We start from the raw sequence: 23552 nt of genomic DNA, 5'->3' as shown, positions 1-23552 counted from the left end.
TTATTTAACAGGACATTTGGGAGAAGATAAGGCAACAAGGCTATAGTTTTACAATGTCGCTAGCATTACCCAAAGTAAAGCCAGGAAACAAGCTTGTGCCGTTCCCACCAGAACTGCTAAGCGATGTCTCCTCTAACTCCACGGACAGACGCTGACGGTGGCGATGTCCATAAAGTTTTGAGGTGGCAGACAGCTTGCTTTGTCCTTTATCACAGTTGGTTTGCAACCTGGACTCCTGGTTTTAGTGCTCTGCCTCAGCTGGTCAAGAGTAGAGTCCCTCTAGCATTTATAAGACTAGATGCATCAGGCCGGATGCGGTCAAGAACTTGAGTTTGAGAACGATCTGCTATTGCCAATCAGTGTCATATAAAACCTGTCTCTCGTAATGACACAGGTTTGCTTTCTCACCTGGATTCTTCAGATGCCTTGACAAGATCGCTTCATGATGCTTCTGTTCCCCAGTGTGTTGGAAACGGTAATCCCGGCTGCTGTCTGGTAGATGCAACAGCTGCATTTTTAAACTTGAAGTTGCGTTAAGTATTCCCAGCAAGGGCTTTGTGGCCTTTGCCATTGGCTTAATGTCTGCTTGGTTGTTAAATACCTCCCTGCATTTTTTCCTAATTTAATATTGCTATAAACAGGAAAGTGTGGAAAAGTAAAAAGTGTATCCCATTTACAGATTTAAAGCTTGCTTTGAGCTTACCAAGGGTTAAGCGACTCACGTGCATTTAGTATGATAATATGCAAATCCTTTCCTTTGATATGTGAAAGTTCTATCTCCAATAGACAGTATCATTATTTGCAGCTATAATCAATCATTTAAGTAAATGTTCCCATAATTTCGAGGTCCAATACGGAGTGTTTTTGTGGGAGCTTAGTCCTTGGCCGATTTTCTATCAACGAGACGTCTTCGAGCAGGTTAGTTCTAACTTCAAAGTACTGAAAAACAGAGCCACTGTGAGGAAGAGAGAAAAAGAAGTCAGCTCAGTGACGGTTTTTAAAATGAAAGGCTATTCGAGTCCCTGCAGATTATTCTGAAAAACTGCTGTACCGGAAAAGCTGATCAAGGGCTAAGATAGCAGTGTGCTTAGATTTTTTTCCCTACATAATTTCTAGCGTCGAGCCTTTTACAGAAGGTCAGTAGTCTCTGTGTTATTTGAATCAGGTGGTCGTGAATCGTATTACGGGGTTGACGGCATACATGAAAAGTGAAATTCAAACCACATATAAATAAATCGGCATCTTCCCATCTCTGCCACAGAGCATCACATCAGAAGTTAGTTAGGGATGTCGCTGTCCCTGAAACCCGTGGTTTTCTGCCTTAATTCTTTATTAGAGTGACACAGGAACTTTAATCGGATTGATTGACCAGGTCTGGGATATGGCCTGGACGTCCAAACGTTTGCAAAGCTGCCCACACGGCGTAACCTGGAGCCAAGGCTGGAAATCCCTGCAGACGGAAGCGGAGGTTTTCTGGACTCTGGTCACTCTTAGCAAAGGCTGCTAGAGGTGAGGAGCTCTAGGACCTGGGAGAGGGGAGGCTTAGGGCTGGGGGTGGGGGGGGGAGCCAGAGGGCAAGCGGGGTGGACCCCGGGGGCCGGGGTGGACCCCGATATCCGGCAAGACGACAAAAAGCCTTGAGCTTCCAGGACTTAACACACAGCACGTTTTGTGTCACGACTGTCTGGACTACTGCAGATGCAGTCCCGGGGCGGGGTATTTCCCAAGCTACATGTATCCATAGTGTTAAGCAAGTTTGCGTCATTTGTAACCAGATAAGCTACATTTCCAGCTGGGTAAAGGTGCTTTATAATGCATAACTGCAGTGAGGCAGTCACTAATATTTAGCTTCTGGCTTCCTCCAGAGTTCAAATTTCAAGGAAAAGAGTTGCCAGAACCTCGGACCTGTGCTCCTGTCCACTCTCCTCCTCTGTCCCGTGCAGGTAGGAGTGACACCTTTGCCATCCCCACCCGGCACGGCCCCTCGCCAGCCCCCTGTGGCCTCCCCGAGTAGAGAGGAAACGGAGACCGGGGCCGAGGGCTCCTCGGCGTATATCCCACCTGGCTCCTTTCTTTCAGGGAGAGAACTTCCTGTCATCGGGATGACGGGAGAACACTTTGTGCTTTGCTCTTTGTGCAGTGGGGACAGCGACTTAACTCGGAGTGAGGATCATCTCAGAGTTGGGCCTGGCTGGGGTTCTGGACACAGGAGCACAATAACTAGAAATGGCAAACTAACTTACTCCTGTTAATTTTAAAGGGGGAGGAAGTAGAGAAAAGTAATTTGTTCAGAAAGTATTTTCAGTAGGTCTGTTCTGACAATGGCAGATCTCACCCTCTTCTCAGTTTAACCTTGCGTAGACTCAAGTCAAAGCTCGTGGGAACGGGGGGCCAGGTGTGTTGCTTTGGATTTGAGAATCATTAGGGAGCTGGGAAACAAACGCAAGTTCGAGTGCATTGTGGGATCTCGGGACCGTTTACAGGCCTGTCCCCGACGGACCGACAGATGTTTAAGCGAAACTGTAAAAAGCAGGTCACCCAAGGAGCCATCTTCCTGCCCCCACCGCCTCCCCACCCCCTCGGGAGGAGGCCCCGGTGTGAGCCGCTGACTCACGGAGATGAGGTTGAGCTCTATGGTCCCGGTGTTTTCGGGGTCCAGCTGCTTGAATATCTCTGTGGAGGGGGCGGAGAGGGTGTCGTGAGCGAGTGACCCGGGGCAGACGTCACGTTAGCCACAGCTCGCTCTTCCCTCCCTCCTGGAAATCCCTGACACTAAAGAGGGATTTGCATTCTCAGCTCCTGGAGGGACCTGTCCCTGGGCCAGGTGGTGCCACCGAGGTGGACGGCCGGCCGCTGTGACACCGAGAGAACCGAAACGGGCCTCTCCCCAAACACCCACTTACTGAACATCGTTTCCAGCCGAACCAGACAGCGAACGAAATTGTCGAAGTCGATGATGAGCTCCTCGTCTGCAAACCGGGCCACGATGACCTGGTGGAGCTGGCAGGGCAGCCTGAAACCTGAAGTCAAGGGAGCAGGGTGACCGCTGAGGGTCACCTGCTCAGAGGCCACGGAGCGAACGTGGCGATTTAAATTACGGTTATAATTGCTTTTGTGCTCTGGCCACTTTTCTAGGAGACGGGTTTTATTCTGTGAAGCCGGAACCTTCTGTTGTTTCTTCTGTTTCCAAACTGTTCACCTCCGCCCTGCCTGTTCCTCGCTGGCTCACACACGCGACTCTTGCTGTCTGTTCCCGTTTCCGTGGTCCTGTCCACCACCCCTCCTCTGTTTTGCTCTGAATCATCTTGGAGACCAGCGTCTTCCTGGATCTACACGGCAGACGCTGTTCCTGGTCAACTAGATTAATCCTCCCCCTTCCCACAGCGGGGAGATGTTGGGGGCCCAGGCTGCCTCGGCCCTGCACTTCCCGGCTTCCCTGGCAGCCAGCCGGGGCCTCGTGACCACAGCCTGGCCCATGGGACGTGTGAACAGAGGTGACATGTGAACCCTTAAAGGCAAGGAGCTCTTCCGTCAGCCTGCTGGCCGCACGTGGCGGGGTGGCGAGCTGTCCCAGGCCCCTCTGAGGGCTGGTGAAGACACGGAAGGAGCCTCGGCCCTCGCGGCGGGAAGCCGCATCCCAGCCCTGGACCTCGGGAGCCCGGATGGCCGTGCGGGACAGAGATGGACCTTATTAACCTGCTGTTATCTGGGGGTCTCGGCTGCGGCAGGATATCCCAGCTGATAGAGTGAACAACCTCACATTGTCACGTGTGTTCCCAAAGCACACCTGGCCGACCACAGGCTCGCGTCCTTTATATTGACGGCTAATTCTTTCCACTTTGGCCTAACCAGCCCCGCACCGGGAAGGAGGAGCGTGGGGGGTCTGTCGAGACTGGCTCTGCCAGCTTGCCCTGCCCGGCTGCTCCGCAGGAAACCTGGGTTCGAGACGGCGCGGACGGCGGAGCACCCTGGACTGCGTTGCGTTTTACAATCGGTCTTTGATGGGGGAACGAAAAGGATGTGTTCGTATTAACCCAGCACCTACTCTACAGCTCACCAGGTTTTGTTTTGTCTGGTACAGACAAAGTGTTCACCGTTCTACAGGTAGATAAAACACAGGAAAGGGCCGGGCGCGGTGGCTCACGCCTGTAATCCTAGCACTCTGGGAGGCCGAGGTGGGCGGATCGTTTGAGCTCAGGAGTTCGAGACCAGCCTGAGCAAGAGCGAGACCCCACCTCTACCAAAAATAGAAAGAAATTATATGGACAGCTAAAAATATATATAGAAAAAATTAGCCGGGCATGGTGGCGCATGCCTGTAGTCCCAGCTACTCGGGAGGCTGAGACAGGAGGATCGCTTGAGCCCAGGAGTTTGAGGTTGCTGTGAGCTGGGCTGACGCCACGGCACTCACTCTAGCCTGGGCAACAGAGTGAGACTCTGTCTCAAAAAAAAAAAAAACAAACACAGGAAAGAAACAGTTATAAAGGTTACCTGCTTCTTCTAACGCTCTCCGCATTTCGTAGGAATTCATGGTACCAGACCTGTCTACGTCGATTTCCCGGTAAATTTTCTGGAAAGTGCGAAATAGTTGTAAGAACCATGAGCCAGAGTAAAATAGGTAGCAAGTTACCTCCGTGGCAGGTGTCCAGTTGGGGTGAGGTTTTCGCAGCTCCAAGCCTCTCGTTGGGCCTGGGAAGAATCTCCCATGTTTCTGCCTTAAATAGCTAATAAGATTTTGCCGTTTTCTGTGAGCTGCTTTGCAAATACGCCCCTCAAGCGAATTCGCCAACTCCCACAGGCTCATGTTCTCGCCTTACATCAGTTCTGCATCTGAGCTGTCAAAAACCCCAACTCCAAGGGGCCACACGACCTTTCCGGAAAACCCTTGATGGTGGCCTTTCGGGGATCCCCATGGTCACGTGAAGGGAACAGACCACTTCAGTGGCAGGTCCCTGTTCCCGCTTTTGTGTCTGGGTTTGCCCGGCCTCGTCTGAGCTCCGCCCTGGGCAAAATTCCACTCCTCTAGGAAACGCTTCCCACCTCCTGGAGCGGCTGCGTCTTCACGTGTGTGCACGGAATGTTCCCGACAGACCCGCTCGCTCCCCCGGCCCCTCCTGGGCGCCCCCCTCCTCCCCGGGGTCTTACTTGGTACTTTTGAATCTTCGTCCAGAGAATGTAGAACTCCCTCAGCCCCAGCTTGCCGCTGCCGTCCGACTGCGCCAGTCAAGGAAAGGGTTCACCTGGGCGTGGTGTCACCTGCCTGTCCTCTCTGGGGACCATCTGATGAGCCGGCACAAGGAGGGTCTGCAGGACCCTTTGCTGCTTTTCCCACGGGCCAAACCCCCTGGGTGGGAGGAAGGGTGGGCTCGAGCCCTCCCGGCTCCCTGCTGACCCTGGTCGCTGTTTTAGTCTGGGGGTGCTGTGGGCACCCCAGATCCGGCTAAAAATGAGCCATCAGGTGGTGCGCAGAGGGCTTCAGACGGCTCCCAGCGGCCGAGCCCTCACTGTTTCTGGAATATTCTCAGAGGCCTTTTGCGAAGGGAGCTAGCGGGTGTACGCCGAGAGTCTGCTACCTGAAACCTCACACAGGCTCGGACTGTCCCTTACCGTCACTTCTCATCAAGCTTCGGAAACAAGGGGGGACACGGAGGACTAGGTTGCCTTGGGGACAGGTGGGTGGCACAGGAAGGAGCTGGAGCCCAGGGGAGGGAGAAAGCTCACGGAGGTGGGCCCTTGCCTACAAATTGATCAGAAAATCTTTTTTTTTTTTTTTTTTTTTTTTGAGACAGAGTCTCGCTTTGTTGCCCGGGCTAGAGTGAGTGCCGTGACGTCAGCCTAGCTCACAGCAACCTCAGACTCCTGAGCTCAAGCGATCCTCCTGCCTCAGCCTCCCCAGTAGCTGGGACTACAGGCATGCGCCACCATGCCCGGCTAATTTTTTTTTTTCTATATATTTTTAGCTGTCCAGATAATTTCTTTCTATTTTTAGTAGAGACGGGGTCTCGCTCTTGCTCAGGCTGGTCTCGAACTCCTGACCTTGAGCGATCCACCCGCCTCGGCCTCCCAGAGTGCTAGGATTACAGGCGTGAGCCACCGCGCCCGCCCGAGCAGAAAATCTTGACCAGACAGAACAGATTCCCGTCAGAAATACGATGGTTTAGGGAATATTTTCCTAGGGGAAGCAACGGAAACTCCGTCACCCAGGAAACAAGTTCGAGCTGCTCTGGGCAGACGGAAGTTCCTGCCCCGCCCGGCAGACCTGCATGTGCCTGTCGGGGTGGGTGGGGGACTCAGTTTCCCTAGTAAGGGAGGTCGCCGCGACCGGCCGCTCCCGGGGGAGAGAGGGCGACACGTCTGCGTCTTTCCACGCGAGATCCCAACCCCCTCCCCCCCAGCCACTGTCCCTCGGAGCAGGAAAGGGTACGTCCAGCATGTCGACCATGATTTTGCAGGTCTCGATGCTGAAGCCGTCTGATTTGATATCTTGGCCTGAAAGACAGAGAGTGAGCGTGACAGGAGAATCTTCCAGAACGATGCTTTCTAGTAGAACTTTCTACGGTGATGGAAATGTTCTCTATCTACATCCTCCAAGTACAGCAGCCACCGAAATCACTCTGTACAGCCGCACGTGGCCAGTGGCTGCCACCGGGCCGGTGCAGGGGACGTCACACGTGTCCCTGACTTGTCTGTGTGTGTGTCACGGGCAGACAGGGTCTTAAAGGTGCTTTTAAATCAATAAAATGATGATAAACGGCTGGGCCGGTAAGCGCTCGCAGGGTGGGAAGTCAGCCCTGGTTGGCGGGCGGGGAGAGAGCAGACGGCGGGCGTGTTCGTTCTGGGCCGAGCCCTGGAGAGGAAGAGGTTTGCCTGAACTGCACGTTTCTGGGGTGTCCCTGTCCCCAGCTGATTGCGAAACCTGAGGACCTGTGAGCTGCTACGTTCTACGCTCCATGAGTCCCTTCTAGCTGGCTGTGGCAGGTGGCTTGAGACCCTTGTCACCAATGTGAATCTGGCTCCCCCCAGAATTCAGGAGGAGACAGGCCTTTTGGTTACGTCCTTGTAAAAGGTTAGAACCCAACTTGCCTCAAAGCTGCCACTCTGGGCACCGACCCCTTTTTGGGTGCAGGCGTGAGGCTGTGGGCCCCAGGCTGGAGCCACCAGGCAGCCGGGGACAGGGTCCTGAGCTCAGACGCTTGTGAGAAGCAAATTCTCTGCCCCAGCAAGGAGCCGGCGACTCCAGGCCTGGCCTGATTCTTCCCACCGCCCACCCCGCCTCCATCTGCGCAGAAACAATGAGGCCTCAGTCCCCGGCCTGGAGAGCCCTGTGACCTCACTTGTGCCTGGCGGCCTCAGGGGTAAACACAATCTTCTCGTCCTCCCTGGGAAATGAGGGAGGGAGGCGCAGACCTGGGCTGGCCCCGGGGAAGCCCTGCGCCAGGCATGGATGTCACTGAAGACATTCAACCACGCTTTTTTTTTTTTTTTTTTTTTTTTTATGAGACAGGCTCTCGCTCTGTTGCCCGAGCTGGAGCACGATCACAGCTCACTGCAGCCTCCACCTCCTGGCCTCAAGTGATCCTCCCGCCTCGGCCTCCCAGAGTGCTAGGATGACAGGCGTGAGCCACCGCGCCCAGCCTCAACCCCACTTGCGAAGTCAGCAGTCATACGCCTATTTTGCAGGTAAGGAAACAAGTCAGAGAGGTTACGTAGCGTGGTTTGGATCATAAAGCTGGTAATTAGTGGAACCCCGGATGTGACCTCTGGCCCCTGGCAACCTTTGCTCTTTTTCATCACATCACACAGAACCTCCTTCCTCCTCTTGGGAGGCGGGTTGGGGGACAGGGATTACGCAGGCCTAGGGAGCGACGGTTTAGCACAGCAGCCAGCAGGGAGGGGGAGGATTTCCACGTTCCCTCCCACAGGGGAAAGAGCAGGATGGGGGGTGAGCAAGGAGGGGACACTCACGCTTTGCTAGAACTCTCCTCAGGATGGTCTGCAGTTCGAAGGCAGAGATCTCGGCGTCCTGTGGACACAACCAGACGACGTTACGGCTCCCAGGGGGAGCTGGACAGTGACTGGGCAGATGGGGGCCCGGAGCAGGTCTGTGAACCTGCAGTTCTAACAGTGCGGGTGCTGCTGTCCCCGGGCCACACTCCAAGTGGCACCGACACAGCCCGGGTTTCAGGGTTTGAATGTGCAGTGCGCTCTGGGTAGAGATCACCCAGCATTTGCTGTACAGAACATAAGTAATATTCTACCCGTTTGTGGTTTCTCTGCATTCGGTTCTCTCACACTACTTCCCCTGTCCAATGCGTCTTCTTCATCCTTTAAAACTCAGGCTTCTTGTGAAACGGCCTAGAACCGCCTGTCTCCAGGGACCGGCCCGGCCCCCCACGGAGCAGGCCCCCCACGCCAGGGTCCTCGGAGCAGCTCAGGGACCTCTGTCCACTTCTGCATTTGTGTGACTGAGGGAGGGACGCCTGTGTTTAGAACCAGGACTGACCGTAGTCGTTGCTGGCTTTTGTGGGTGTGTGTGTGTTACTCAATCAGCAGGAAGGGGGACTCCAACGTCCCCTTCCCCTGGGGCTCTCGGGTGGGGGGTTGGGCGGGGAGCAGAGGCGCCGGCTCAGCACTGGGACAAGCCTCTGGCCAAGTGAGGGGACCCGGAGGAGCTCGGTGGTGGACACCGGAGAGCACAGACACTCCTCATAGCGAAGCAGGATGACTTCTTTGTGGAGTTGTTGGGAAGAAAGAGGCTAAATAACTTCACAAGGGGCCTAAATGGCCGAAGGGTTTTGTTAAGATCAGGGAAGTCTAATACCGTCTTGTAAGTCGCGTTCATCATGGAAATCTGAAACCTTCCGTCTCCCTAAATGTTTGAGTGGAAGTCAAGGGCAAGGGGCCGAGTTTCAGCCTCAGCGGGGGCGGAACAGGGAAAATGGAACAGCCACCAGGGGAGCCCGGGAATGTCAGAGCCGGGGCTGACCACGGGCACGGGAGCCCCCTCGGCGTGCGGAGGTCTCGGGGGGACAATCTGAGTCACGTTCGCGATTTCTCGTCGCTGTTGTTCAGTTTGTTTCCTCCCCCTTTAACTGAAGTCCCCTGGGAACACACCCTGCCTTCTCCCCGGCACGACACACCTTCGGGGACACCCACCTCCCCTGCCAACTGGCTGAACAGCTTCCTGAACCCGTCCTCGATGTCGTCCTCGCTGACGTCGACCTGGAAGGGGAGAAGCAGAGACGAGGACGCGTCAGGGCGGACAATGACGGCAGCGTCCCCCTCCCGTCCCCGCAGCCCCTCCCCTGCCACGGTCCCTGTCCTCCCGCCCTCTTGGGCCTGAATTCCAAGGTTATCGGGACTGAGATAAAGCACGGTGTGAGAATTAATAAGAGAGTGTTTTTCCAAGGTAAAACACATGAGAAGGAATATAAACCACGTGGGAAGGAATTAGTTTAATTCTCACACGGGCATCTTCTCTAGCGTCCAACCCAAATGGCTCTTTTGTTTTTATTTTTGGGTTTCTTTAATTTTTTTTTTTTTTGAGACAGAATCTCACTTTGTTGCCCAGGCTAGAGTGCCGTGGCGTCAGCCTAGCTCACAGCAACCTCAGACTCCTCGGCTTAAGCGATCCTCCTGCCTCAGCCTCCCGAGTAGCTGGGACTACAGGCATGCGCCACCATGCCCGGCTAATTTTTTCTATATATATTTTAGTTGGCCAGATAATTTCTTTCTATTTTTAGTAGAGACGGGGGTCTCGCTCTTGCTCAGGCTGGTCTCGAACTCCTGACCTTGAGCGATCCACCCGCCTCGGCCTCCCAGAGTGCTAGGATTACAGGCGTGAGCCACCGCGCCCGGCCGGTTTCTTTAATTTTTATTTTATTTTTTTCAGCTGGACGTTCAGCTGAACCCACATGGCCTTTTACGATGTATTCTAGTGGGGACTCAGAAGCGTAAAGCCTAGCTGGAATGTTCCGGATGGATTCTGACGGCGGCCAGTGAGCACGGAGGCCTGTCTGCTTAGTTTCGGGCCCACAGAGTCCCAGGGGCGTCCTGAACCCTCGGACTGTTTGGCTTCGCAGCTCGGGGCTGCCCGGGATGGGGTGGGTGGGATTTGGGGAGCGACAAGTACCTCTTCAAGGTCGGCCTCGATTTCATCATCGACGGCTCTGGAAATAGGAGGGAATCGTGTGTTAGGGGAAGGCAGGCAAGGGCTAGAAGGCAGCGCTGCAGAAATCCAGCGGGACCGGGGGGGATTTCTCTGCACCCCGAGTTTCTGCGATAGCGAATCCCCTCAGCACAGAAGCACGGGCCGGCGTGGTCTCAGGGAGGTGCCGGGACCAAAACCACTGGGGCAGTTTGAGGGTTTTTAGTTTCTGGTCTTTATCGACTCGCCCTGAGGGACTCTAGACAGCTCGCTCAGTTCCCGGCTTTCAGGAACGGCTTTAAGTTCCATGTGAAACCCTCTTTGCCATGGCAAGACTTTCACGCTGAGAGTCAGGCCGTGTAGACTACTGCGTGCTTGCTCCGTGTCGGGCTGGAGAGGCGGGCGGCGCGGAGCCTGCGTGCGAGCTCCGTGGTTCGTCTGTCCTGTGCACGGCCCCCTGCAGACAGGGCCAGCCCCTCTGCTCCACGGCGAGGGTGTAAGCCTGGGGGGGGCTTCCCGGGGCCCCCACGACCTTAAACAGGCTACCAGGAGTCTGACCCCTGGCAGAAGAAAGGAGGGGACCTCTCGTGCTGACAGAGGGAACTGGAGCAGAAGGGTTAACACCCTGCGACAGGGAGCTCAGAGCCTTTGCGGGTGGGCGTCCCATCGGGGGTGGGCGTCCTGTCGGGGTGGGCGCCCTGTCGGGGTGGGCGCCCTGTCGGGGTGGGCGTCCTGTCGGGGTGGGTGCCCCGTCGGGGTGGGCGGCTCACGCTGAGGGAGCTGAGGGGACTGAGGCTTCCCTGGGACAGGGAGGGAGACTGGATTTGACAAAAGACAGGGTCATTCTAAAGCCACTGGGTCAGGATCCTGTTTCTTTGTCAGTGAGGACTGGGCTGAACACCCCAGGCTTCCTCCAAAGTCCTGAGAGCTCAGAGGAAAGGACCGTCCCCGTGGGGAGCTTAGCAAAGTGAGAGCCTGTTGGTGGCAGGGGCTGCAGCCAGCCCTAGTGGCACTTGCCGGCTCCCAGCTGCCTGGCACTGTCTCCTCTCCCACCCCAGGGCGGTTATTTCTCTGTCCTGCGCTGTCTGGAGCCGGGGCAGGTCCAGGCCTCGGCCTTCTGCGGCCGCTTCCCCGCCAGGAGCCGGCAGGCCGGTGGCTGGCCCAGCCCGGTCCTCCCCACCTGCCCTGTGAGGCCAGAGGGGTCACTGCAGGCCCCGGGGACCGGCACATCCCTGGCTCCTGCTCTTCCCGGCCCAGCCCCGCCCCGCAGCCGGGAGCCTCCCGCAGCCTTTCGGCGAATTTCCTTTGCTTCAGTTGCCCAGTGTCCATGCTGCCTTTGCCAGTCAAGTACCCAACGGATACACGTGGTTGAGGCAGCAGCCAAAGCGGCAGATGCCACTGTGAATTGAGGCCACCTGGACAGCGGCAGGAAGCCGTGGTGTCAGCCAAAAAGGGTCCCCAACAGCTGGGACCCAAGAGGACGCCAGGAGGGACCTGGAGACACAACAGGGACTTACGCCGACACTGCCCCCGTCTCCAGATGACGGGACGGGCTCACAGGTGGTGGAACACAGGTCACTAAAGTGACAACTGGATAATTCAGAGACACAACCGAAAAACGAGATTCTATACTCTATAACCAGCCCTTTCCCACCTGAATGTAACCCTGAAAATTCTTCAAAACGTCCAATCCCCACACTGACCCTTCGAGGCAGGCAGGTGTCACAGAGAAAGAAGCTGACATTTGGAGGAGTCAGGAGCCCTCCAGGGGCCAAGGCGCAGAGCCGGGGACAGGGACGGGGACAGCTGGGGACAGAGAAGGCACCGAAGGACCTACTGGTAGTCGGCTTTCTTTTCGGAGAAGACGCGGACGCAGAAGTCGCCGTCCTTGTGGGGCTCGAAGGTGGAGGGCACGAGGATGTACTCCCCCGGCGGCAGCTTGAAGCGGTTCAGCACCTCGCGGAGGTTGATGAAGGTGTCGGAGCGCTCGCGGGCGCGCGTGGTCAGGAAGAACTTCTTGCCCAGGTGGATGTTGGTCTGCCCGGACAACTGTCGCCGAGGGAGAAAGAAGCGCAAGTGGAGGGAGGGGAAGGCCCCGAACAGACAAGAGGATTACAGCGGCAACGTCTGGGTCATTTTAGACAAAAAGCAAACTTTCGGCTGGGCGCTGGGCACGGCGGCTCACGCCTGTAATCCTAGCACTCTGGGAGGCCGAGGCGGGTGGATCGCTCGAGGTCAGGAGTTCGAGACCAGCCTGAGCAAGAGCAAGACTCCGTCTCTACTAAAAATAGAAAGAAATGATCTGGCCAACTAAATATATATAGAAAAAATTAGCCGGACATGGTGGCGCATGCCTGTAGTCCCAGCTACTCGGGAGGCTGAGGCAGTAGGATCGCTTGAGCTCAGGAGTTTGAGGTTGCTGTGAGCTAGGCTGATGCCACGGCACTCACTCTAGTCCGGGCAACAGAGTGAGACTCTGTCTCAAAAAAAAAAAAAGCAAACTTTCCACCACAAATGCCCACTGGGGGACTCAGAGCATGAGCAGCAGGGAGCTCCGCGTCCCCTCAGCCCCCTGCAGAGATGCCCCAGATCCCCGCAGAGTCCCCATGAAAGCAGTGACAGGACCAGGGTGGAGAAGAGGTCCTGGTTCCTAACTCAAGTGTGGCCGTCGGACCAAGGCTGGGGCCGGAACACACAACGCAGAGACGCCGCTGTGAGATGAGACTCCACAATTCACTCCACAGCCTCCCCTTCCCGTCCCAAATGTCCTGCAGTGGCTTCCAAAAACGCCCACAGGCCACCGGTCACGCTGCCTTGCTACGACAGCAACGCACTCCGGTGGGTCGAGGGCCCGGTGGGTCTAGTTTAATGACTGGGACCTGTGAAGTCACAGCCACCGTGCACCCCGGCTGATCCAGCTAATTCTGATTGTGGGCCCAAGCGCGCTCGCATAAGCTAACTCATCCGGCGAGGTGGGCGGTTGACCGGTTTTACTGAAACAGGCACAGAGAGGGTGTGCGACTTATCCGTGGTCACACAGCCTGGGAATTGGGTCCCGGTCTCTTTCTCTTGCTCTCACGTTATCCAACAGTACAGTCTGCAGGGTTCGTCTTTTTCCCCAATTCAGGCTTGTTCCGAGAGCCACACAGGACTCTGAGAAGAGCCTCCTGCGGTGCTGGGACCGTGGGGACGTCCACCCGGAACCAAGCCCCGTGTGGCCTCTGCCAGGTCGCAGGGAGGCGCAAGCCCCACAGGGACTTCCTGGGGTTCCCTGCCCGGAGCTGAGACCGGTGAGATCTAGAACCCGAGCACCCTCAGCAGGGCCTGGAGGAGGCGAGGACTCCTTCTTCCCAGCCCATCACCAGCCCCTGCCCGAGCTTTACGACACGACCTGAGTACCAGCGGTCCCAGCCTCACGCGTGGGCAGACCCGAGCCCCCAGGGACGGGGCCACGCGTGCCAGACGTACCTCCTCCGGGACCTGCAAGATAAAGGAGACGCAATTCAGATCCCAGGGAAGCAGCGTGGGATGTCATAGCTGTGGTCCTCTCCTTGGCTGCTCCCTTCCCTCTGCGGCATTGGCGACATCAACGAAGCCAACAGGGTAACTGTTTTCCAAGGAGCTCAAAGCATCTCCACAGTGGAAAAAAAATCCTCCTATAACACGGTAACCACGGGGACGAGCCTGTACCACCATTCCCAGTGTGTAGGGCCCAGATCCGAGGCTCGACTTGTACAAGGGCACCGACCAGCTGCCGCAAAGCCCACCCTGCCTCCCGCCCACAGAGGGGGCCCGGCCCGGTCACAGGAGGGAGCAGGCTCTGCATCTCCCCTCAGCGAGTCACCCTCCTCTCTGGCCTCGGTTTCCTCATCTCGAAAATACGATCACCGAATGATCTCGGGGTCCTGCCCGACTCTGAGAGCCGGTGACAGGCTTTCCAAGCCCACGAGGTGGTGCCTGGGGCCGGGGAGGCTGCGTGTTTGCATTTGCCTCGGAGCTGATTCGTCCCAGATCTGAAGCCCTCGGCTCCTGGCTCAGAGACTGAGGGGTCCGGGCCTGTGCGCACGTTTCCAACCGACGGCGGCTGCCCGGCTGCATTTCTCAGGTGGGCGAACAGGGGTAAGGTCACCACAGTGCCAGTGACAAGTGAGCGCAGAGAGCCTTCTCCCTGGCACCTTGCCGGGGCTCTCCCCGCGGTGTGGGGGAAACTGGGTTGGAATCAGGTAGGGCGGAAGCCCTGGTTTGCAGCATGTGCCGATTTCCGTGGTGTAAACACCCCCCCAGGGCTCCTTTCAAGCTGCCAGTGAGCAGGGCGGGGGAGGAGCCGCCCCTCAGACCCAACGCACCCCCAGTCCAGCTGCCCTGCCTCTGCCTCCTGCCCTCGGCTCCCACGGCCAAGCCAGGGCCCTGGAAGGTTCTGTGCTGCAGAAAGGAGTCGGGGCAGGGGTGGGGGGGCCCAGGGGCCCAGCATGTCCCTGCGTTCTGGGTGCCCCAGGCCCAGCCCCAGCCTGCGGGGGGAGCAGCGCTTTCCTTTAACTCGGCTGGGAAGGGAAGAGGGACCTGCGGGCAGTGGGAGGGAGGGTGGTCTGTGCAGGGAGCTGGGCCTCAGCCCGCAGAGCCCAGGGGAGGCCACAGTGGCCAGTGGTCCCCTGTCCCCGCGCTCCCCGCACCCGGGCCACGCCTTTGCCGGCGCTGACCAGCTGTGCCCTCGGCTCAGTGCCGCCCCCACGCTATTTCTGGCGTGGCTCTTGGGCGTCGGGAGACCGCCCAGCACGCCAGGCTGGAGGATGCGAGAAGGCAGGTGGAGGCCACTTGAGAACGCAGTTCCCAGGAGGCGGCTGTGGGGGCCCCGAGAAGGCTCTGGAAACGCCCCGTGCCCCAGACCAGCCGTGGGGGCCGCCCCGTGTGAGCTGCTCCCAACCCCGCCAGGCCTGTGGCTTGGCTGCTCCTTGGCCGCCGAGCTCCCTGCCCGAGGACAGTTCAGCCCCTGGGGAGGGGAGGCGGGAGCTCGGCCCCTGCTCGGCCGCACCTCGTAGATGCCGAAGCCGCACCTCGTAGATGCCGAAGCCGATGGTGTGCATGTCCTCGCCCATCTTCCTCTGCCGCCGCCGGTGCTTCTGGATGAGCCCCACCAGGAAGGTGCAGCCGCTCTCGCCGTCCTCCTGGTCCTCGTCCTCCTCCTCCAGCTTGATCAGGTACTGAGGGTTCATCCAGAAAGTGTCTGCAGCCAGAGGGGACAGAGGGCCAGCCCTGAGCAGGCGAGCCGGGGGACGGGGAGAGGGGGCTTGGAGGCTACAGGGAGAGAGGGGAAGGTGAGGGGAGATGGCAGGAGACAGCGGGGACAGAGGAACCAGGGCCGGGTGGGGCCCAGCGGTGGTCCCTGGAGAGAGGGCGGCCTGCACGTGTCTGAAGCTCATGGAGACCAGGCTAGAAGCTTCCCCTTGCAGTTCTCTCTCTGGCCCTCGGACTGGCTTGTCGTGGGCACTGCTCTGTCACCCGGGAGGCAGGTGGTGCCTTCCCCTCCCTGGGCTCTAACGCGGAGGCCAGAGATGGGCCTGGCTGGGGGGACCCGGTGTCTTCTCCCTGCACAGTGGCCGGCCCCCTGCCCCTCAGGGAGCCCGGGGCCAGCACACCCTGTGCACAGATTCAGCCTCGTGTTCTGTGTCCTGCCTCTCAGGCCCACCCCCTCGCCCACCCCCGAGGTGTCCCTGCCCGCCCCACTTCCAACACCCGTTAGGGACAGGAGCTGAGATTCATTCACGTTTAGGGGGATTGTGCTCATTGCTTCCCCACACCGAATGGGATAAAACTCTAACTGTGGAATTAAAGGCACCACCTTGGGTAGGGGGTGGCAGCTACGGCCTCGCGGGCTGCCGCCTGGTTTTGTAAATAAAGTTTTATTGAAACACAAGCCACATCCACTCGCTAAGTATGGCTGCCTTTGGCTGCAGCAGAGCTGAGCAGTTGCCATGGAGACTGAATGGCCCACAAGGCCAAACGTGTTCACCGTCTGTCCCTGTAGAGAGTTTGCCAGCCCTTGATCTAGGAGAGGTGTTTGTGGGGGGGGTGGGCAGGGGCCTTTCCAGCATCCCTGCAACCCCCACGTAGTGGCTGCGTGCTTGAGCTAGAGCAATAAGGAATTTTACGTAATATTTTTAATAATTTTGTGCATGAGATAAAGTTTTGACTGCGTTTGGACTGTGACTGTTTTGACCAGGGACTGTCACTTAACATCAGGAGTGGAATTTTGCATTCGTGGCGTCATATTGGGGCTCGAAAAGTTTCGGATTTTGGAGCAATTTAGATTGAGGACTTTCAGACTGGGGACGCTCAGCCTGTGTATCAAACACTCAGGACAGTCCCTGGCACCTGACCTGTGCTCCGAAACTGGCAGTTGTCATGGTGATTGGGTAAGTTCTGATGGACTGAGCCGTCAGGGCGGAAGAGCCAAAGGGATCGGGCAAGGCTGGGCAGGAGGAGAGACCCTCCCCTCGCGTGAGCGGGGCCCAGGGGACGTTTGCCGAGAGAACCGGGCATACGAGGGGGCTGCAGGCGACAGAGGGGCCTGCCCCGCACAGGCCCCAGTGGGAGCCATGGCCGAGGTCCCCGCAGCTCGGCTGCCTGGGTTTGGGTGGATGAAGGAGCTCGTGGGTGTGAAGGGGACTGAGTTCCGCCCCGGTGGGCACGGTGGCAGTCAGAGTGGGCGCCGGGGACGCCAGGCCTGGACAGGACATCACAGAGATAGCAAGTTTGGATTCTACCTGAGGGCAGCAAATGAATGCAGGAGGCGACGGGGCTGAGAAGAGAGAGAAGGTGCTGAGACCGAGCCTCGGGGAGAAGGAAGACAGAGACGGTCCCAGCGAGCAGGAGCTGCCCCACCCCCTCCCCCGGGGGCTGCCAGGCTGGGGTCGTGCCTCAGGGTGGGGGTTGGGGTGCCCTGGCCTGGCCTGGGGGTGGGGGGGCCACGTGGCGGCGGCTCTTACTCGGGTAGTTCCTGCAGCCGCCCGCGGTGGAGCCGCGCCTCCAGCTCCCGTCCATCTTGGTGAGTTTCCACTTCTTGTAGGTGTCGCTGGTGAGGGTGTCGGGGGTCAGGTTGCAGATCTCCAGGCGGGAATAGTGACGCAGGAAGTCACTGAAAGACATCCTGGCGAGAGCAGAGACACCGGCGTCCCGGGTTACGACAGGACACACTGGCGAACCTTGACCCTCCGCCAAGGCCGGACCAGGAGCCAGTCAAGGCCAGGCAGGGCAGCGTCTCGGGGCTGAGCGGTGGGCCCCAGGCCCAGAGTCGGAAGGCCCAGATTCCAGCCCTGGAGCTGCCACTTTCTAGCTGGGTGGCTTCGAGCAAGTGACCTAAACCTCGCTGAAGCTCAGAACTCTCGTCTGTAGAAATGGGAGCCACGAATCCCAAACGAGACGACAGACAGGTCCCATTTGGTAAAGTGCGTGTGCAGAGACGTAGCTGGTCCTCAGAGTGGGCACACACGGCCGCTGCTCACACTGGCTTCTTTAGGGGCTGGGATGAAGCTCCAGGAACCGGTGGGGAGAAAGGCCCCACCTTTCCTTGTGTTTCCCCTTGGGACCTGACCATTGCTGAAGGAATTCCACTTGGCCTTTCTGGGAAGCTGCTCAGCTTATAAACCCCTTGGCTGAGATGGACACACTGACGAGGTTTAAGAATTTTTAAAGTTCAAGATTTTATAGTGAATTTATTTAGTTAGTTAGTTAGTTTGTTTTTTCTTTCTTTTTCCACCCTTTCAATGACTGACATCTTACAGTGGATTTAGAACAATAAGAAAACCAGGATCCCACGCCTCTGGGCTCTCGACGTGATAAGCTCACTTGTGGCAGACGCTCTTACTAGCAGTTTTCTAGTAAAGAACATCGAGGCCCCGGAGCCTCTCCCGGCCTTACCAGAACTCCCCGTCTTCATGGCGTCTGGTCAGCCTTTCCCTCACCTCCGGGTCTACCGTGTTCCAGTTTGGGCAGCTGGAAAACAAAGCAATGAGAGAGGCATGAGAAATGCGTGTGTGACAATGACTTCTCCTGTCTTCCCAGTGTTGAGGAACAGGGACATCCAGTCTCACCTCTGAGAGCCCAGACTCTAGAAAGGGGGAAGTAACCCACATCTGGCCAAGAGCTGCACTTACAGGCTCTCACAGCAGCAGTAACCAACCGTTTTGGCACCAGGGACTGGTTTCATGGAAGACAATTTTCCCACGGACTGGGAGTTCGGGGGACGATTTTGGGACGATTCAAGCGCATGACATTTACTGCACAGTCAGACCCCTCTGCTAATGATGATCTGTATTTGCAGCCACTCCCCAGTGCTAGCATCACCCCTCAGCTCCACCTCGGATCCTCGGGCGTTAGATTCTCATAAGGAGCCGCAACCGAGATCCCTCCATGCACAGCTTACAGTAGGGCTCGTGCGTCTATGAGAATCCAGTGTCACTGCTGATCTGACAGGAGGAGGAGCTTATGCAGGGATGTGAGCGATGGGGAGCGGCTGTAAATACAGATGAAGCTTCCCTCGCTAGCCTGTCACTCACCTCCTGCTGTGCAGTATGCAGCCCGCCCGGGGTTTGGGGACCACAGTCTTACAGCATTTTAAAGAGTCTAGAACATTCTATAGATGCAACCAAGGGGGTAAGGTGAGAGGGCGAGCTATCCTGCAAGATGGGCCAAGGCGGAGTCCAAACAATGAACACAGCTCATCAGACAGAGATGAAATAGCACAGCCCAAATTGAGATGGGCCTGGCGCTCTTTTAGGGTCAAAACTGAAGATCTGGTGGAGTGTCCTGTCTAGGCCTCGGCAGCCGAGCTGGCAGGAAGCCTTGGGGGTGTCTCTCTGCCCCGGCCGAGGGTGCCTGGGAACAGGCCAGGGAGCAGGCGGGACCGCAGGTGCTGGGCTGTGGAGGAGCAGGACCGAAGCCCCAGGAGACGCTCAAACAAGTGTTTACCCAAATAGTTGCGGGTCCAACCGGCCCACAGTAAGCCCTGGGCATCAACAGAGGGTGTCTCTCTGGTCCTCGGCACAAAATTCATAGCCTTGGAATGGAAGAAGTGGCCGGGGGGAGGCCGGGTGAATTTTTTCCCGAAGGCCCCAGAGAAGGGTGAATCTGAGCTGGGAGGGGACGCACCAGGAGGCAGTGGAAGGAATGGACGTCACAGAGTGAGCCTGGGCGTGTGACAAGGTCCCCAGATGCTGAAGTGGTGTCCTGGTTAAAAGACCCTTCAAGGGGCCACCTGCACCCCAGGCCCCCTCAGCGTGGCCTGTGCCCCCAGGGCCTTCTTTCTCAGCATGGCATGCAGGCCCTTCCTCTCTCTCTCCGATTTGCCAGCAGAACGCCCCCCAGCCAGGCCCCCCTGCACCTGGTGCCTTCCTCACTTGTCATTCCACCTGCCCGTCCACTCCACTTCTCCCCAGGGGTTGCGGATGCGGATCAGCTTCTGCAGGCTTCCGCTGCTTTCAACCTGCGGGGTGAGATCAAGGAGAGGGAGAGGCTGAGTTCAGCCCCGGCCTGGAAATATTCAGGCCAAAGAGCCCAGAGGCACTGGGATTGGGGGGTTGGGGGGTTGAGTCTGTGCATGAGGGATGGTCACAAGAGGAGGAAGGGGCTTGAGCCCAGGTCCTCAGGGCCGCCCAGCTTTGGAAAATGGGAACTAAAGTTCCCACAATCCAGTTCTTAGAGGGCCAGGCTCTTGAACCTTTGTCCTGAGCCCGGGGTGTGAACGCAGCTCACGCCAGCGTCTGCTGGCCCTTTCCCTCTGAGACTCGGCGTAACTGACTAGAGTAGGGTGTGCCTCTGTCACAGGAGCTCAGAGAAGCTTTTGTGGAAACGACACAGGTGGCGACAGGTGCACACGGCGTGTGCAAACTGACTGAGTCCTGGATCGGGAGGGGAAGGGACGTTTGGGGCAACTGGGAAAATGTAAACACGGACTTTATATTAGGTGCCGTTACTGGATTGATGTTTATTTTCTTGGGCATGGCAACAGTCGTGAGATTATGTAAGAGAATGTTCTTATCTGTAGGCAATAAACGGTGGAGTAGCTAGGAGCGAAGTATTACGACATCTGCAACTTACTTTCAAATGACTCAAAAAAAAAAAAAAAAGCACACACATAAAGCAGATGTGACCAAATGTCAACAACTGTTGAATCTAGAGGAGTGTTTGGATATTTGTTACACTATTCTTCCAACTTTTCTGTAGGCTTGAAATTTTTCAAAATAAAAAGATGTGTGTGGGCGGGCAGAGCTATAAAAAAAAAAAAAAAAAAACAGAGAAGACTGGACAGGTCAGAAGACCTGGGGTCCAGTCTGGGTGTTGTAATTAACAGTGAACTTGGGCTGCTTGATAGCATTTACAGTGACAACAGCAGGGACAGCAGCCGACTCACATGCAATGTGCCAGGCACAGTCCGGGCACTTTACATATATTCATTGCATGGACTCACCATATCCTTACAGTGGATTTTATCATTAATATTGTTATTTCCATTTTAAACATGAAACTAAGGGACAGAGTGTTAAGTAACGCGTCCAGGCCACAGCGCTGGTACGCGGCAATCAGACTTGAACACGGGCATGATGCTTTAGCGGAAAAGCGCTCAAATGCGAAAGCGCTTTGTGGAGTACAGAACACTCCAGAAGCAAAGTGGCGGTGCATTATTTTTAGCGGATCTCGGAGCGAGGCTGCAGCTCTGGACCCGACCCGGCCGCCAGGGGGCAGCGCGGCGCGGCGGGCGCTCGGCAGGGGGCGGTGTGAGCGCGGGCTGGGGACGCCGGGCTGGGGTCGCCGGGGCTGGGGACGCCGGGCTGGGGTCGCCGGGGCTGGGGACGCGGGGCTGGGGACGCCGGGTCTGGGGGACGCGGGGCTGGGGACGCCGGGACTGGGGGATGGGGGCTGGGGTCGCCGGGGATGCCGGGCTGGGGACGCCGGGCTGGGGGATGGGGGATGGGGGATGGGGACGCGGGGCTGGGGTCGCCGCGCTGGGGACGCCGGGCTGGGGACGCGGGGCTGGGGTCGCCGGGGCTGGGCTCGCCGGGCTGGGGTCGCCGGGGCTGGGGACGCCGGGACTGGGGGATGGGGGCTGGGGTCGCCGGGGATGCCGGGCTGGGGACGGCGGGGCTGGGGTCGCCGCACTGGGGACACTGGGGCTGGGGGTTGGGGGCGCCTGCGCTGGGGTCGCCGGGCTGGGGACGCCGGGCTGGGGGATGGGGGCTGGGGACGCCGGGACTGAGGACGGCGGGGCTGGGGGCGCCGGGCTGGGGGTTGGGGACGCCGCGCTGGGGGCTCCGAGGCTCGGGACGCCGGGACTGGGGACGGCGGGGCTGGGGACGCCGGGCTGGGGGATGGGGGCTGGGGGCGCGGCCGGGCCTCACCTCCTCGGCGCCGGTGACGGAGTACGCGTGTCCCTTCACCAGCTTCTGGAACGTGACGGCCTCCGAGTCCGCGGCGCTGGTGATCTGGAAACAGGAGCGGTCAGCCCGGGGCCGCCGCCCTCGCGGGGTCCCCGGGACAGGGACCGGGACAGGGGACAGGCCCTTTGTCGCACCTGGAGGCCGCCCTGCCGCGCTCAGACGCCGAACCGGGACTAACCCGAGAAAGGGCAGAGCGGGGCGCGGACGCGTGAATGGCGCCTCGCGGGTCTGCGGGCGGGAAAGGGCTCGGGGACAGGGACCGGGACAGGGGACAGGGGCCGTGGGGGGGGGGGGGCTGACAGGTTTGCTGCTGCTGTACTGAGAACGCCTCAGAGCCGCTCCTGTCCCCTGCCTGTCACCATAGAGGTTGCAGACGGAGGAAAGGCCGAGGGGGGGTTGAGGATTCCTGCCTCGAGGGTCTGACAGATTTTGGCCCCAGAGCCGGGGCTTCTTCTTCTCTCTGTCCCCAGCGGAAACCAGCGTCCCGGATGGGACGGGGACGGGGCTGGAGCCGGGCACAGCCTTTGTCCCCAGGGCGCCCGGGGACTGGACGTGGTTCCCAGCGCCCATCCCTGGGGAGGTTTGCCCGCAAGGCTACTAGGAACTGGTTTCTTCCCGGCGCCTTCTGGGTCTCCCCCAGGTGCGCTAGCCCGGGAACGGGGTGCAGGGCAGGCAGGGGGTGTTCAGGGCAGGCAGAGAGCGGGACGCAGGCTGGGGAGGGGGGCACCATCCCCAAATCCACTGCACCCCACAGCCTGGCAGCCCCTGGCCTCCAGGCCATAAGCAGTGTGTTGCATGTTGGGGCTCAGAAGCCGCTACCCCAAAACACGGTGCTGTCACTGCTGAACTGAACCCGAAGCCCCTCAAGGTCTCTCTCCCCTCCCCCAATCCCCCCTCCCCTGTCCCTCCCAAGGCCGGGTGACGTTGTTCTCTGAAGTTCCCTTCTCTGCCTGAAGCCCCAGCCCACCAAAGACTGAAACAACAGCCCTGGGTCCCTTCCCTGACTTTTCACTAACTGAACTCACGTCCCAGGAAGACAGACTGAAGTCTGTCAACGCACCCGGAGAGACTTTTGTCACAAACCATTGTCTTGCTCCGCAGGCCCGGCAGGTTTTGTCTCAGGCCACTGTATGCTCTTGGAGCCCAGTGAATTCTCCTAACAATCATTTACTACCCGCTGAAATCACCCAGCTTCCCATCCCCCTTTCCCCCAAGAAGGGGGTGTGTAACCACCTGCCCACCCCCGTATGGCCGGGCAGTCACTCTGTCCTCCCCATGCATGGTCATAAATTTGGGTGGCTTCTCTCCTATTCATTTGCCTTTTGCCAGATAGTTTTCAGAGGGTGAAGGGAAGTTTCCCACTGGCCCCGCACGAACAAGGGGGGTGTCATGTTGCAAACGGGGGCGGTGGGTTTCCCTGGGCGCTGTGGGAGCCCCCGTGGGCACGAGCAGCCTGGGAGTGGGGTGGGGGGAGGGGGGGAGCCTGGACTCACGTCGATGGAGCAGCCGAGGAGCGAGCCTTTCTGCAGAGCCTTCTGGATGATCCTGAACAGGTTGGCAGGGGGCTTCTGCAGCTCGTACCACTCGGCGATGCCTCCGGTGAAGTCCTCGAAGCCCTCGGTGGTGGCACCCCCCGAGAGCGCTTCGTAGCATCCGTTGACCCTGCAGGAGGGGGTGGATGCTGCCGCCACTGCTGACGCCAGACACCGCTGACGCCGTCACCCTTCAAAGTCCCACCGCCCTCCCCCTGCTGTCCCCTTCGTTTGATGCTCCAGGGACCCTCTGCTCACATTCTCCTTGGCTCGGTCCCCAGCTCAGGGTGCCCATGAAGGCAAGGTGTCACGTCCGCAGGTCCCATTTCCCTGGTACTTTGTGAAGGTTTAAAAAAAACCTCATAGAACCTTAGAGTTGGAACGACCTTAGTGATTTATCTGGACCAACCTCCCGTATTGTATCGATTCTTGCTACATCCGGAC

At 58.3% G+C, this 23552-nt stretch overlaps 1 protein-coding gene across 1 annotated transcript in view; it reads right to left on the bottom strand.

Annotated features, from left to right (window-relative positions):
* Nucleotides 1–23552, bottom strand: part of LOC138393376 (calpain-2 catalytic subunit) — a 36598-nt gene continuing 13046 nt past the window's right edge. Inside the window, exons 5-21 of the mRNA XM_069484499.1 lie at nucleotides 23070–23238; nucleotides 21538–21621; nucleotides 19540–19625; nucleotides 18062–18136; nucleotides 17131–17291; nucleotides 15199–15368; nucleotides 13616–13627; nucleotides 11985–12196; nucleotides 10133–10169; nucleotides 9157–9222; nucleotides 7966–8023; nucleotides 6425–6489; nucleotides 5146–5214; nucleotides 4492–4570; nucleotides 2904–3020; nucleotides 2615–2673; nucleotides 1–955 (exon numbers count right to left, since the gene is read on the bottom strand). Coding sequence (XP_069340600.1) covers nucleotides 932–955; nucleotides 2615–2673; nucleotides 2904–3020; nucleotides 4492–4570; nucleotides 5146–5214; nucleotides 6425–6489; nucleotides 7966–8023; nucleotides 9157–9222; nucleotides 10133–10169; nucleotides 11985–12196; nucleotides 13616–13627; nucleotides 15199–15368; nucleotides 17131–17291; nucleotides 18062–18136; nucleotides 19540–19625; nucleotides 21538–21621; nucleotides 23070–23238 — 1543 coding nt within the window. The 3' untranslated portion in view covers nucleotides 1–931. The remainder of the gene's footprint in view (nucleotides 956–2614; nucleotides 2674–2903; nucleotides 3021–4491; nucleotides 4571–5145; nucleotides 5215–6424; nucleotides 6490–7965; nucleotides 8024–9156; nucleotides 9223–10132; nucleotides 10170–11984; nucleotides 12197–13615; nucleotides 13628–15198; nucleotides 15369–17130; nucleotides 17292–18061; nucleotides 18137–19539; nucleotides 19626–21537; nucleotides 21622–23069; nucleotides 23239–23552) is intronic.

The sequence above is a fragment of the Eulemur rufifrons genome, chromosome 11 (genome assembly GCF_041146395.1).
Source record: "Eulemur rufifrons isolate Redbay chromosome 11, OSU_ERuf_1, whole genome shotgun sequence".
Lineage (NCBI taxonomy): Eukaryota > Metazoa > Chordata > Mammalia > Primates > Lemuridae > Eulemur > Eulemur rufifrons.
This window is presented reverse-complemented; position numbering and strand designations above follow the sequence as displayed.